Source organism: Erythranthe guttata, chromosome 3 (genome assembly GCF_056151865.1).
Source record: "Erythranthe guttata isolate IM_541 chromosome 3, IM_541, whole genome shotgun sequence".
Classification (NCBI taxonomy): Eukaryota; Viridiplantae; Streptophyta; class Magnoliopsida; order Lamiales; family Phrymaceae; genus Erythranthe; species Erythranthe guttata.
In genome coordinates this window covers 15,725,228-15,740,828 of record NC_142535.1, presented here as the reverse complement: position 1 = coordinate 15,740,828, position 15,601 = coordinate 15,725,228, and the positions used below count along the sequence as shown (strand labels likewise).

Sequence of the window (15,601 nt, the reverse complement as noted above, 5' to 3'; positions counted from 1 at the left end):
ATTTTACAAAGTGTCAGGTGTAATAATAAAAAGGGCTTGCAAGGGGTGGCAATGTAATTATTCGAAAATGTTAGGGCTGATTTTATAATTAAAAGAAAATGGGTGGAAAGAATGTGTGGTGCAAGTAATATTTTAAATATTGTCAGGTGTATAATAATTTAATAATAAAAAAGGCTTGCAAGGGGTGGTAATGTAATTATCAGAAAATGCTAGGGCTGATTTTATAATTAAAGGAAAATGGGAGGAAAGAATGGGTGGTGCAAGCAATATTTTAAATATTGTCAGATGTATAATATAATAATAAAAAGGGTTTGCAAGGGGTGGTAATGTAATTATCCGAAAATATTAGTGTTGATTTTATAATTAAAGGAAAATGGGAGGAAAGAATGGGTGGTGGAAGCAATATTTTAAAAATTGACAGGTGTATAATATAAGAATAAAAAAACCTTACAAGGGGTGATAATTTGGCTCTCCCAACCATTCTTGAGTTTGGCTTATTCGGATTCAATCCCACATATCTGTATCCAACCAACCAAACTCAATTTTACTAATTCATACAGTGTAATTTCAATATGAAGCCCTAATCACATCCCACCCCATCCCTCCAACCAAAAGGGGCCTTAATGTTTGTGTTTGCAGTATTATTTTGATGAAAATGCGAAAATATTATTACTTCATAGAAATTGAATTTCCTTTGGGTACCAATTGTCCTGTGTAAAATCATTTTAATAGACTTCAAATAGTCAACGAAATAGTGACGGATTATCGAGACTTTGTTCAATAAAGAACAAAAGTTCGCTTTTTTCACTTTTCTTTTCTTCCACCTTTTCCCATTTCGACAACCATAAAAGAAAACAAGGTGAAGCCTATCCGGTGAATTTCGCCGTAGATTCACACACATAAACATGTGGGTGTGTGTACACGACCGATGTAAACCTTCAAATGGGATATTATAACCCGGCCGACGTAAACATGTGTACACACAATCACATACATAAACATGTGGGTGTGTGTACAGGAGCGACGTATCATATATAAGCACATCCTTACGATTGGATATTATTACCCGACCGATGTAAACCTTCAAATGGCATTCAAATTCTAGGACTAGGACTAGGACTGAATAACCAACCACCTCTAATGTATGCAAACTATTTGTCCTTTGTGTGTATCATTTTCAGACACATACGATGAATGGTGATGAAAATTCGATACAACTCGTCCATCTTTTTTATTCTTCCTCTATTATAATCTAATCTTAAATTAGAATGGCTCAACTACTTAGCATGTTAGAGCTTCACTCTTTTTAGGTAATTATAACACCAATTAACACTGAAATTCGTGATCGTAAAATCAGCCCAATTACGAGAACTGTTGATAGAGACACTTAATCGTGTCATTAGACTCTCTCTAATACGAAAACAAAAACTCGACTCTAACACAAAATGAAGTACTATTTATAGATAATTAAGTTTGGGCTCGTTTCTTGATCAATTTGGTTAATTCCAGCTTGTTTAGGTTTGAAGAACCCTAAGGATTTGTGAGCAATTTAATTTTTTTTCATAGGGAAATGTGAAACCTATAAATGAATGACAAAGACTGCAGAAATACCCCCACACTCTTCCAAGTTGATGCAATGGTCCCTCTTCACACTAGTTGCCCCCATATCTGAACATATATATTTTTTTGCTAAGGCATAATCCTTTGCCACTGGCCATTGGCCATTGACATGTTAGCATGCACTTTTTTGCACACTTTTACTGTGTGAACTTGCCAGCTGGCACAGATGGGGTCCACACCACTTGTTGTGGTATGTGTTGTAGCTGATCAAGAAATTGGGTTACCTGGTCCATCTTGGAACTAGGGTATAGAGTAGCATAATTAGTATTTAGTGGAAGATGTTGATGGAAAATCCCTCTTGGACCCCAATTCTTTTTGTAGCTCAACATATATATATATATATATATATATATATATATATATATATATATATATATATATATATGTCTACTTCATAATTAAATACCAGAACAAATTCATTACTTTCTTTTGTCTTTGCTTCTAATTTTATTAGCGAAGGGGCATTTGCCCGAAATTTGTCATTCTACAATACGAAAGTTGTGAAATATCTTCTTTCAAGATTTTCGTATCTACCCGTAGAAATAACCGAATTTTTGAAAATTTGCCGATCCCAGTACAAAATTTTCCAATTCTTGAATTCTTGAATGGTAAAGATTGAATTTTTTTTATTTTTTTTTTTGGAACTATGCTTTCATAATAATGAGAGAGATTTGAGTAATGATTGTATGAAAAATTCCAAAATTTTGCCAGTGTGTACTCCTTATCTAGTGTAAAAGATCCGCATCTTTTTTCCCACAATAGGACAATCTCAGCCTCACTGGTCCTATTCCTCTGAGGGATCAAAAATAAGCAACTTGACTATATTTCTTACAAGACAGATTCTTCAACTGCCACTTGTACAGTTACAATTCAATTTTCTTGAATTTAGTTTTTGGGTGGAAAAAAATCAGGGCTACAGTCGTCTCTGTAGATACTACACTCGGTGAAATAAACCATGTTCGTTTTTTCATCTCAAGAGAGCCGAAATATATTTACAGAAAGAAAGATCCAATTTTCTAAACAGTAAATTACATATTAGCTGCCTGCCTCAAAGCACAAAGTGGTCAAAGAAAATATCAAACTACATCAGTCAAGAAACACAAGAAATAATAATAATCAAAAAAAAAAAAGAAAAAGAAAAAAAAGCAATATCAGTAATTTGATATTATGATGTAAAAATTTGTTCTTTTTTTTTTTTTTTTTTTTGCTGATGGGACTACCAGAAAGTTCTAGATCTCTTGGAGGCAGTATTCAAAGATGGAGAGATCTGTGGAACAATAAAGGAGCTGTCTTCACTCCAATTTCTGCTGCTGTTTTTCAGGTAATTATTATTATTACCACTATTACTTGTCTCAAATCCCAAATCTGCAGTGAACTGATGATGATCATAGGATGATTTGCTTTGTGTCTGATAATTCAAAGTGGGGGGAGCTTGTGGGACCCACACCCCCATTTTCTCTGCTGGAAAGCCACTCATATTGCTCCCAATTTCATCTTCCCACAGTGGCAGCATCATATCATTCTCTCCATTCTAAAATAAAATTAATTAAAAAAAATAAAAAATAAAAATCAGTACTTTTTAATTTTTATTTAATTTTATTGAAAGGAGAAGAAAAGTAGAGTACCTTATAGAAAGCCTGAGGAGGAGAAGGAGAAGAAGAATCAAGAAAGTCTTCAACGTGCCAGCCTGGCAGCGTGTCCATCAAGTAATCAGATATACACTGGTGGGGGAGGCTGTTACTTCTGTCACATGATGATTCCGGCGCGGCGGCGGCGGCGGCGGCGGCGCCGCTTTGGTGAGGGGTTTTAGTAATGGTGGGAACAGCATCTGCGGAATCTGAATAAAGGACGGAAGTTGCGGAGAGTTTGACACCTGTGAGGAGGAATCTAGTGTGTTTCTGTGTGTGTTCGTTTGCGTTGTGGATTGGGAAATCACACTCTCTGCACAGAATCGCTCTGTCTTGCTGGCAAAACAAGAAAGCCCTTCTCTCCTACATTTCAAAAGAAAAAAAAAATTAAAAAATCGAATCTTTATTTATTGATATAAATTAAAAATCGAAACTTTATTTATTTTATATATATATATATATATAGATATATACCTTGCAGATGTCGCAGAGGGGGGCTTGTTTGGGGGAAGGGTGGTGGAGGGAGAAGCGCTGGTGTTTTCCGGCGAGTTTGTTGGCGTGGTGGACGCGGTGGTCGCAGGCGGAGCAGAGGGCGGCCTCGTCGGCGACGCAGAAAACTGATGCTTCCTCTTTTTCGCATACATCACATTGGATCTTCATTTTTCAAAATTAAATTATTTATTTGTTTATATGATTAGGGTTTGTTGGGATGAAGAAGAAGAAGTTGGGGAGAAATAAGAAATATCCAGAAATGGAGGCGTTGAAATAAGGGAAGGAAAGGATGAGGAAGAGGGCTTTATTGATTTAATTTCAACAAGTTGCCATTATTAGAAATGGTGGGGTCTCAACACACCCTACTGTGTGTGTAAAGTGTGTGTAAAGTGTGTGGAATTATTAGAATATGTCATCTTTTCTTTCCTTAAATAAATAAAAGAAAAAATAAATATCAGAATGTCAAAAATTGAATCATGGTACTAATATAAATAATAATATATATAATGTGAATTACCCTATGGTTGGAAATAAATGGTTTTACAAGGTAATATAAGGTTCCAATTACAGGTGTAAACGAGTCGACCTGACTCGGCAATTACTCGAGCTCAAACTCGAGTCTTTCAAGTTCGAGCTTCAGCTTTCTGATGAGTTCGAGTCCATCATTAGTTGTCCATAAACCCAGGGGCTGAGTAGTCAGTTTCGTTTTATTATCACATAAATTATTTATAATTAAAAAAATATTAATATTATGTGAAAGGGAAAAAAATTAAAATGAGCCGAGGTTGAATTTAAATTCGAGGTCATAAAGTAGAAGTTCGAGCTCGAAAAATCTATCGAGTTCGGCTCATTTACAATCCTAGTTCAATTACAATTTTTTTTTAATTATTAATTTATTATTATGAATTTTAACAACTTAATATATATTACCATATTAAAATTTTGTTAGATATGATATGATATACTCAAATTTTCTATCTCCCTCTCTAAATATTTTGAATCCACGAAATTGGTGCAATATGCTAATATCAGCAAAAAACAAATTTAACTATATTTCATTTCAAATCCTTGTGCATCTCAAATCCATTCACTTGAAATTTTCCAATGAACACTCTTTTCTTTAAAGTTTTCTTAATAAATATGTTTACTAATATAGAATAAAACGAATATATGAGTTCTGTCTTTTTTGTTAACTTATATTGCAGAGTTATTTAAAGTTTACACTGTAATTTCATTAAACTATTTGGCACGAAGTTCCATTCCATGTGATTTGATGCAAATTGATCACATGGTCGAGTACTTTGTTAAGCAACAAGAAGAAATATCCAGATGTACAGCCAGTACCTATTGGTTAATGGTAAATTACAACCACCCATGAGGTATGGTTAAATTACAAAAATCATTCTTTTGTTTGGGTAATTACAACCACCCCTTCAACTATAGATCTTCTTACACGTTCACCCTTGCGGTTTCAAATTTAGTGGAAACTTCGAGATTATATGGAATATTATCACTTTTATACCCGTTTTATTCCCATTCGAACATCACATTATGAAGCAAGATGATCATAATATGTGTTCTTTGGCTTGTATAAATCAGATTGTGGTGCATCACAAAACGAGTACAAACTAGAGCACATTCCACGAAATCTAGATGATTATGTTGAATTTGACACCATAAGGATGAATGTGTAATGCAAAATTCATAGTTGAGGGGTAGATGCAATTATCCAAACAAAAGAATTTTTTTCGTAAATTAACCATAACTCAGAGGGGTGGTTGTAATTTACCTTGCGGTAAAAGTAAGAGAGTTGTCGTACCAAAGTATCATGTCATTTTGATTTATGACCTAAAAGTCATGTTTGCAAGATGGTCAGCTATCACATTCGCTTGTATAATTATTATATCCGCGGGGAAGTTGCATTTCCCAATATTTTTGTAAGAGTCTTTGAATACGGACTATCAAATTTTGATTTTGCAGATAAGAAGAGCCGCGTGATTTGAAAATACGTTACCAAATTATCCGCTTGCACCTGATTTTTTCTCCAACTGTTCATCGAGGCATAGGTAATTATTGTACACTTAATTAATTTTAAGGTGTAAATTAGTAATATACATATTATTCCTCTCAAAATAATATTTTTTACCCATGATAGAAATACCGAGGAATCTGGAATTTATCGAGTGGGCTGCGGTATGGGGCTCTATTTATTCTTGTCTCCTTATTATGGGATACCATTTAATTCCAACTTTTTATTCAAATTAAACTACTAAAATATTAATATTTCATTCATAAAATTAATATCTCGAGAATGGTGAGATTATCTCTCGAATATTCTTTTGAGTAATCCCAATTAAAAATAGTACCACCACCATTCTTGAGTGGGTAATATAATTGAGCTATAATCAAAGTGACCTAAAAACTCGAGTTTAGTCAAACTTTAATTTAATTAAAAAAAAATTTGGCAAAATAAAATTGCTAGTGTTGTGCACGAAGAATGAAGATTAATGTATGTTTACTTGGTCAAATAAATGGAGCCATGTGAATCACATCGAATAACATAATTAATAAAGTGATTATTAGTTATTACACTAACAACAAACAATATAATATGTGTTTGATTAAAAGAAGAAGAAGAATAGATATAGAAAAAAGTTATTACATCATGCATGACATAATTTTGCAAATGGATTATTAGAATAATTGGCTTTTTAAGTTACATCATTCAATTAATTTATTCCCATGACTAAGAAAGTGAGAGTGCTTCCTTAGTTGTCCTTCAAAAACAAAAATGACACGTTTGTGAAGTGGAGCGGAACCAGGATTTTTCGATCGGGAAAATCTGAGTGGGTGTATTAAAGTAAAATCTATCGGAGGTTCGGGACATTGACCTTTTAGGGATATTTATTGAAGAAAAAACAGCACTAACACAAAAAAGCAAATATTTAAGAATTAAGATATTAATTAATAAAATAAGTTATAATGAGCAAGAGATTAGTTGAGTGAGTTAAAATTATTTATACAATAAAATTCTTATAATGGATAGAAATTTGATAGATTGAAAACTCCAAAAAAATTCAGAAATGTAATTTAAGAAATAAAAACAAAAAAAATCTTGTTTTATATTAAAATTATTTTATCGTGAATTTTGATTGAGATTGGGGACTAAATACTTTACAAGATAAATTATGATAATAAGTTAGATTGTGGTGTTTGCAAAAACTTTTACGAATAGATTATGAGCTGCTCATAATCTATTTTTTAAGTATTTGCAAAATATATTTTTGCTTTCTCTTCTCGTGCTTTCTCTTCTCGTAAAATAGCAGCTTTAGACTATAATTTGTTAAGCACACATGACCATGTTTTTACTATTTAAGTTCATTTTCCAGTAAATTTTCAAACATTCTCAACTTTTAGAAATAAACACTTATAACCAACTTAACTCAAAATCTATAATTTCTGGTTTTAAATAAACTTTTGCAAACGTACACCACCTTAAAAGTATGAATGATGATTAAATCTTTTAATGGAACAATATTAAAAGCACTTTTACAACATCAAAATTGTCAACGGATTAGTAATACGAAAATTAAATTGGTTTGATTTCAGATTACGGCAAGCTTAAATTGATTATTTGGCACGAAACAAAGTCATTTCAGTAGGTAAGATTTGATAATTAGGCCGGATCTCAAAAAGATTAATGTTGTCTTTAATTGCTGTCATAATTATTTTCAACTTCCTTTTCATAAAAAATGTGCAAATTAGTACCCATGTGAACCATTGAGTAATTATTGATTTATTGCCCTATAATCACTTCATAATTAAAAATATTGTATAAAAAAAAAATCTATGTAGCACAGAAACGGAAATGAATATATGGGGAAACGGAAATGTGGTACATAAATTTGGGGGAAACATGTAAATATTAAAAGTATAGAGGTATATTTACAAATATTCTATATCAACATATATAAGTTTTTATTTATATATATAAATTCTTTTTAAATATTTTTATACAAACATATTCAAAATAAATTTTACAATCAACTATCAAGTTGCACTTGATCATTATATCCTGTAAATAATTTGGGAAAACAACAAAAATATTTAAAAATCTGCCAGTCAAACATATTTCTAATTTTTTAAAAATTGCAAAATGACCCATAAGGTGTCTAGCAGGTGTTTTTGAGTTTTCGACACAAATTTTTTTTGAAACGTGAATAAGTTGAAGGTTCCGTGCTACGTATGAATAATTGATAAAGGAAAATTATTAGTTGTTCCGTAAGTCGGCACTAATAATTTACAAATATATTATTCAAAAGAAAAAAAAAATAGTCTAATTAATTACTAAAATATATCTAAGAGAAAATCCGATTATAGCTTAATTAGTTAATTGTGATTAAGGTCGGCAGCGGGCCAGCTAAGCAGAAGACGACAAATAACACTTTTTTTCTGAGACAATATTTAAATGACGTAAAATACAGATGATAAGATAATATAATAATTTAATTTAATTTAATAATTGAAGAAGATAAGTATAAGATTTCACATGAGATTGATTCCACTATTCCAGCATATCATTCTTCAGATCTGATTCGCGTGCATTTACATGCACCTGCCCTATAACTTTATTTATTTTTCTGCAACAAATTAATTCACTATTTATTAAATTGCAATTGTTTTTTTATTTTTATTGTAATTTATTTTTAAAGCGAAGATACAGCTCATATATTATTAATTCTACTCTTTCAAAGAAAAAAAAAAAATTCAACCAATGCAAGACTATCTTCTTCTATTCTGGTTAATTCCATGCTATATTCATATGTACAAATATTTACTAGGGTAACTTATGTTTATGATTCATTTAAGGTAGATTCTATTTTCTTGACGATTTAGAGAGCTTTCTACTATATGAAGAATATCCCCGCTTATTTGATTGTCGGAGGTTAATAGTCGGGCCAACTCCGGTGAATCGCCTAGTGTTTACCTCGATTTTTTAGGCTCGAGCGAAGAATTCTACTCTGCACGGGACTATCGCTTGGCATTCGGATAGTAACCCAACGTTCATTCTGGGCACACAATAGGGACTCCGCTTTCCTGATTTACTTGAGCTTGAAGATTCGTGAGTATACTTGAGCAGCGTCAGTTCTAAGAAAAACAATAAAATCTATCTGCTAATTTCCTCTAAAATGATATGGTACACTACAATTCGGCACACCGGTTCTGCTTAGTGAATATCGTGCTCGATGCCGAATTTGAGAAGAATTTATTCTTTGTCGAATACAAATTTACAATTTGGTATTCGACACATACTGAATTAGCTAACCGGTTCGTTTTTAATAATAAACCGGACAAATGAATAGCCGTTCATATCTCGAACCATAATACACCAAAAAGGTGCAGCCAATTATCCATCAAGCCCAAGTTAATAGAACAATAAATTGGACCGAAATCGGCCCAAACAAGTATTTTTATTTATTTTTTTCTTATTCCTTGAGCCGTTTTTTAATTTTTATTATATATAAAAATATAACAAATAAATTATAATAAAAATAATAAATAATAATAGTAATACTGATGGATGATGATGCATGCATAAAAAAATCAAACAAAAAACTGTGTTTTTATCTTATATTTTTTTATTAGTTTATAATGATAAAATTATTAATAAAAAAATAAATAAATAAATTGTGGTGCCTTATAAAAATTGCATCTTTTATTTTCACAGGATTTATCTCTAACCTTCACTATTTGAGTCGATTTCTGTATTTTGTATTTCTAACCTTCACTATTTGAGTCACTTTCATTTTGTATGTCTAACCCCCACAAATTGAGCCAATTTCATTTTTGGCCCCATAAACTTAACCACGTTCAAAATCCACCCCCAAAATCGCACTATTTTCTCCTCACACCATTCACATATTTGCATTCCATGCCATTACAAAACATGTGCTAATTTCATGAGAAATAAATATGATAAACTTTCCAAGATAACAAAATGTGGTCTCTATTTCATAAACAAACTAAGTTAATTGTCTTCCAATTAAAAGAAAGAAGAAAAAAAAAAGTATAGCTAAGGTGAAAAACACATGTAGTATTGCGGTAACGAGCAAACGACAAGAAAAAAAAATGTGGTTCCTAAAAATCCCGAGCCGTTGCTTATACATCGACTAAGCTAAACTATGTATGACCAATTTAAAAAGGGTATAAATAGCACCCCAAGAAAATTGATCTTTTTTCAGCTTACGTTCGAAGGTTTACGGGTTCACGAGAAATCTTCCGTCCATAACGCTATCCACATGCTGCTTTATACGACTATGGTTCGTCTCAAATAAGAAACACAATCCCCTGATCTGAAATTCAGACAATAATATTACATTATTGTATAAAATATGGCGTAAAAAAATATTTAAAAAAAATACGATATTTTGGAGCTAAAATTGTAATAAATAGTACCTCGATAATACAGCCAGAAATAAGGGGTATGCTTTGTTCAGCTGCTACTTCTATCCCGTTAACGAATATCGGGTATCTTCCAAGATTCTTCATCTGGAATGTTCCATACATATCCATCTTCATAATAGCCTAATCGGATCCGAGAAAATCGTACAATTAAATCTTGATCTCGCATTACCCAAAAAAAAAAAAAGGGTAACAATTTATTGATGTGGGTGAATATATAATTTTACCTGTCGTCGAGAAATTTTACCACCGTTCTTTTCTCTTCCCAAGTCAATGTCAACTCTACTATCTTCAGTTGCCCTGCCAATTAAAACCTGAAAAGCCAATAATAACTAACATTAAGCACAACATTACAAAAATAAGAAAATAAAAATATACAAAATAAAAGAATCAGTTTTTTTTCGTATCACAAAATAATACGAGCAGATGTTCCATATTTACTGTTCGTACTATCACTGACCACTAAGACAATCGATCATCGAATACATAGGAAAAAAAATTATCGAGTTTTGTAAAATAAATATAAACTCCATCACATGGAATAAATATAATCTGAAGGGCCAAAAGTCAAAGCTCAATTGTATTTATTGAATTTATACACCATCATAACTTTCGTAATAATCAACATTAAGTTTATTTAATTTAAAATTGCCCCCGCGGAATCTCTACAGGTGCCTAAAAACGAGATTATGATTTTTTATGATAAAATTTTCAAGAAACTCGGTACAGGAGCAGATAAGGTATTTCAACATACCTCGGGTGTCTTTATATAATATTTAGAGCAGCGGCCGTATAAAACAGCAAATGCACCCTGAGCAGAAATTGCTCTTTGCGTGCAAGCATTGGCCGTCTGCTCCAGCCTTATGATTGTCCTCCTACTTTCTTCGTGATTATATCGACATACTGTAAAACATTTTTTTTCATTATAGTTTATAATTAATTTCTAGCATAACAGTTTCCAATTATTCAATATATATATATATATATATATATATACAGAAAACTACCTTCGGGATGGGCGTTTATGTTGAATTCATCGGGAGTCAAGTCCATATCTACGACCTGATCAAACAGAGGATGCTAATTAATCCAAATTTAAAATTAATAATAAAAAAGGAACCCTTATCGATTTTTTTTTTTTTTTACCATTGCTTCAACATCGGAAAAATAAGGAACATGAAATTCATTTTCGGACCGTTCTTCCTCATCCGATAGCATAGGGTTCTCATTTGTCTGATGAGGGGCAATTGCTGTTTGGCAGGTCAAGTCAACATTCGGCAAACCATCGTTTAGAATCTCCGCTTTCACATCATCAAATCCAATTTTTGCATTCGGTTGAAAGTTTTCAAGAATATCCATATTGCCAGGCTTATCCACACATGGGCCATAATTAAGATTCTGCTGCGCCCCGTCCATTTTCATAACAAAATTGTTCCCACTCACATTTCCCGAACAAATATTTTTCGCAGACGGCTCACCGTTTCTTGAATTTCTCAACGCTGCACTCTGCACATTACTCTTCGGCAACTCGAACTTAACTCCCTGCTGACTGCTCGGATTTTTCGATTTCTTTTGGTGGTTTTTTATTTTTCGAGGAGCAACCGATGACGTGGACACGAAATAACTAGGGTCCTCCAATCTCCAGTGGGCCCCACACGAACCGGTTGGAGAAGAAGGGAATCGAAATGGAAGAAAAACATCATCATTGCTCGGCACTTCCATATCCTCCGTGTTCAACGTGCAACAAATAACACCATTGCGATATTCCGGACCCAAATTCTTCACCTCTAACACATGGCACGCCACCTCAGCTTCTGGAACTTTGAACTGGTGGGAGCCACAGTCGTCCGGCCCCACAGGAGCAGCTGCCACATCAGCTGCCACCACAGATTCACCTGGATCGGCACTAGACACCTCATTTTGAATGGGAGAACTCAATAGAACTGCACTAAAATGATCTATGTAGGAATCGTCTATTGCGTTATTTGCATCGGTAGTAAAGTCTTCAAACAGAGTATTTGTGATATTAGCGTAAAATACATTTCGCAATTCGGGGTCTGGATTTTCTTCCTCTCCGATATGTATTACTCGGGAGTCATTCCAAATCGGGATTTGTGGCTCGAAATTATTGCCCACAAACTCCGCATTCGCCAAGTCATTGTACAGGCCAGGGAGAGGGAGCTCGTTCGATTGGTCGAACCCTCCATGCGCCTCGATGTGGGGGCCGCCGAGAGGAATATTCTCCTCGTAAGGGTAAGGGTGGAGCCCGACGAGATCGGAGAAGTAATTGGTATCAAAGTCGGGTTCTTGAATTCCGAATTCGTTGGAAATCGGTTCGCGCATAACAAAGTCGGTTTCTTGAATTTCCAATCCGTTGGGAATTGGGTCGGGGATATCAAAGACCGGTTCTTGAATTCCCAATTCGTCAGAAATTGGGCCGACGAGATTGGAGTTTGTGGGGTCTGAGAAAAGATTGAGGCCCGTCAAGTCGAAGGGTTCGTTGCATATTCTCTTACGCATTGAGTAGTAGCACTTACGGATTGTTTCGGATCTTCTCTTTGAAGAAGTGCACGGTGCTGATGATGATGTCATCATCTCTTTTGCAGGTTCGAACTTGTTGGGAGGTTTTGGTTGGTTTGTGAAGCCGGAAAGTTCGAGCTCGGTCATGTTAGATGATGCTTCGCTAGAAACCACTGGATCGTAGAGGAGAGAGAACCAGCGCTCCTGTATTTCATGAATTGCGTACTGCCGAGTGAATTGGACAGCCCCTTTAGCAAGAGATTCCAAAGAAGCACCACCCTAGTCGGGAAAGGAAAAAAAATAAAAAAATTGGGTCATTAAGTACAAAAGGAAATTCGACTAAAAAGGTGAAAAGTAACAAACGAAAGCAATTGTTATATTTCTTTTTGCAATTGAAACGTGTGCTACATGAGAAATAAGCGACACAAATATAGGAGCAATCATTTTGTGTCTTCATAGAAACACACACACAAAAAAAAAAAAGAAATAGCCCACAAGAAATACAAAAAAGCTGATGAATCTTTGAGTTTGAACGAGCTGAGTTGCAGCAGATAGCTTAGGATAAGCTGATATCAGATGATTCGTCTTTCATTCAATCGAGAAAATTCAAGTCTCTTATATAGTAAACCCTAGTCAACTCAAGTCAAATTCCATGAATTTTATTTACATTAACCCTTTAGTAATAATCAGTTCTAAATAACAAGAGAATTAAAAGGGAAACTCGAAACTATTTAAAGCCCTCCATAAAAAGTTGATAATAAAGAATATTTCGAGCAAAATTTTCGGTAAAAAAATTACACCAACATTCACATGATTTTTTTATCCTTGGATTTCTTTAATGAACTATTATCACATCAAGCAGCAACTAATACCTGTCAAGGTATAAAACGGCAATCAACAATTTTCATCTTTATTTCAGTTTTCGCTCAAAGTTTCCCTTCATTTCAAAAATAGGTTAGATTGACGAATTTAGCACCAAAACCCCCACCCCCCATTAATAAAATTCATAAGAAAAGGCGTAATTTGTTTACTATTAAGTCCAAACTTACCATTTCACAGGAATTAAAGGGCTTATCAATTATAGATATGCCTCGTTTATTTCAATTTCAATGCCCAGCTTTTTACCTCGGGCATCTAACATCTAAATAAATGCCGATATCGAGGATTACCAAAAAATCACCTAACGGCATTCAACACGTGGCGTATAACATAAAATTAAACTCCAATCACGTAGCATTGCATGGAAACGCAATAAACGACAGTCTACGTGATCTCTTACATGCCCGATTACACATAAATCCACAACAGAAATTCAATTTTACGATGGAAATTTTCTTTCATCGTGATTCCAATTCCATTTTTCTTCGGACATTTTATACAAATCTCCGAGCATTATTCTTCACACATTTTCACACAATTTTTTTTTCTTCAAGAAAAAAAAAATAAAAATCAGACAATAAAAACACAAACCCCAAACTTCTAATACACCATGCAACAACAGAAAATCGAAGCTTCGACGGGCGAAAGCCCCATCAGGAATCAAAATTTAGAGTTGTTAAAACATGTGATTAAATAGACATGCATTAAAAAATTTAAACCTAATTTTTAAACACCATCAACATTCAATTAAAAAAAAATAATTAAATTCTCAAGGGCATAACTCAATTTAAACAGCCCTTATTCCGTTGCTTCCACAAAAAGAAACACAAAATCAATTTTCAAAAAACAATCAAAAAAATAAAATAACAAAACCAACACGATTTTCCATGAATTGAACCCAGAAATCAAAACAACGCAGCCATTGGTCAGTGAATTAACAAGAAAAAATGAATTCAAAAAATGGGGGAAAATCAGAAAAAAAAAAAAAAATGGAGTTTCAATGAGTTGTACCTCGACGGCGTTTTTAAGCACAAGGTCGTCTACGGGAGACCAACGAGGAGGCGGAGCCATAGCTCCCATGGTTGTTTCTGTGTCTTCTGCAACTGCTTTTTTTTTTCTGTGCGCCGCTTCTGCTTTTCTGTATTTCTTGTATTTTAAAACCACTCTCTCTCTAGATTTTTGTTTCTCTCTCTAGAATATGGGAGAGTGAGACATGAGGGGGGCCGAATAAATATATATATATATATATATATATATTTGAGAAAAAGACCTTTGTGTGCGCGATACAGGGGAACACAGGAGATTCGCTTCTATTTAATTTTTATTTATTATTATTTTATTTCTTTTTATTTATATAAATGGAAAAAAATACCACATGTTTTCCTTTCTTGATAGAAACTACAAGATTTTTATGGGATTAATTATAATTAATGAGATTTGATTGGCTACAATTGCAAAGATTATATTTTCTTGAACACACTCACCCACAAATAGTTTCTTGAAAATCTTTATAATATTTGCAAGTATAGATTTATTTATTTATTTATTTATTTATTTTATTCCTTACGAAATAAGTTATTGTTTTGAGGATGATTGACTTCTATTATCAGAGACTTAATACTACAATTGGACTCATTTATTTGGCTAGGTTGTTTCTATTTTTTCCGGGACTAGCAAAACAAACTCAATTTTCAAAACATACACTGTCTTTAAAGAAAATAATAAAATGTTGTTCGTAATCGAATGTCGTGGTACGATTGTACGAGTGTATGTTGGTTTGATTTTGGCGGCAGTTGTCGGAGTGAAAAATTGTTACATCTTTGACAAATATTGTCTACGTAAAAAATACTCCAATTTAATTTGGGCGGGACGCAATAAATTAACGTGCATGGATATATAAAGCCATATAGGTACATTTTTATCACTGATTAATTTTAGGATAAATAGTAATAATATACGAGATCTTATAGCGTCAAATTTAGTATTTTGTCGTTTTCTTT

General features: G+C 33.3%; 2 protein-coding genes across 3 annotated transcripts; both read right to left on the bottom strand.

The window, feature by feature from the left end:
• Positions 1 to 2,564: 2,564 nt before the first annotated feature.
• Positions 2,565 to 4,211, bottom strand: LOC105956398 (B-box zinc finger protein 21). The gene is made up of 3 exons (XM_012980244.2): positions 3,723 to 4,211; positions 3,246 to 3,611; positions 2,565 to 3,151 (listed from the first exon to the last, which is right to left on the bottom strand). The coding sequence occupies exons 1-3, from the start codon at positions 3,906 to 3,908 to the stop codon at positions 2,837 to 2,839; spliced, it is 867 nt and encodes a 288-aa protein (XP_012835698.2). The 5' UTR covers positions 3,909 to 4,211; the 3' UTR covers positions 2,565 to 2,836.
• Positions 4,212 to 9,731: 5,520 nt separating this feature from the next.
• On the bottom strand, positions 9,732 to 14,823 carry LOC105962972 (uncharacterized). Of its 2 annotated transcripts, XM_088815661.1 has the most exons (8): positions 14,613 to 14,816; positions 12,740 to 13,001; positions 11,349 to 12,664; positions 11,210 to 11,264; positions 10,957 to 11,105; positions 10,430 to 10,516; positions 10,197 to 10,325; positions 9,732 to 10,093 (listed from the first exon to the last, which is right to left on the bottom strand). In XM_088815661.1, the coding sequence occupies exons 1-8, from the start codon at positions 14,679 to 14,681 to the stop codon at positions 9,998 to 10,000; spliced, it is 2,163 nt and encodes a 720-aa protein (XP_088671787.1). In that variant the 5' UTR covers positions 14,682 to 14,816; the 3' UTR covers positions 9,732 to 9,997. The 2 variants fall into 2 exon arrangements, with proteins under 2 accessions (XP_088671787.1, XP_012842771.2); XM_012987317.2 differs by having other exon boundaries at positions 11,349 to 13,001; positions 14,613 to 14,823.
• Between the last annotated feature and the right edge of the window lie 778 nt (positions 14,824 to 15,601).

Coding starts and splice junctions, on each gene's coding strand:
- LOC105956398 (XM_012980244.2), bottom strand. CDS start 3,908: ATGAAGATCCAATGTGATGTATGCGAAAAAGAGGAAGCATCAGTTTTC. Junction 3,612..3,722: donor CCCTCTGCGACATCTGCAAG/GTATATATCTAT, acceptor TTTGAAATGTAG/GAGAGAAGGGCTTTCTTGTT. Junction 3,152..3,245: donor CTCCTCAGGCTTTCTATAAG/GTACTCTACTTT, acceptor ATTTTATTTTAG/AATGGAGAGAATGATATGAT.
- LOC105962972 (XM_012987317.2), bottom strand. CDS start 14,681: ATGGGAGCTATGGCTCCGCCTCCTCGTTGGTCTCCCGTAGACGACCTT. Junction 10,517..10,956: donor ATTATATAAAGACACCCGAG/GTATGTTGAAAT, acceptor TTGGCTTTTCAG/GTTTTAATTGGCAGGGCAAC. Junction 10,326..10,429: donor GTAAAATTTCTCGACGACAG/GTAAAATTATAT, acceptor GGATCCGATTAG/GCTATTATGAAGATGGATAT.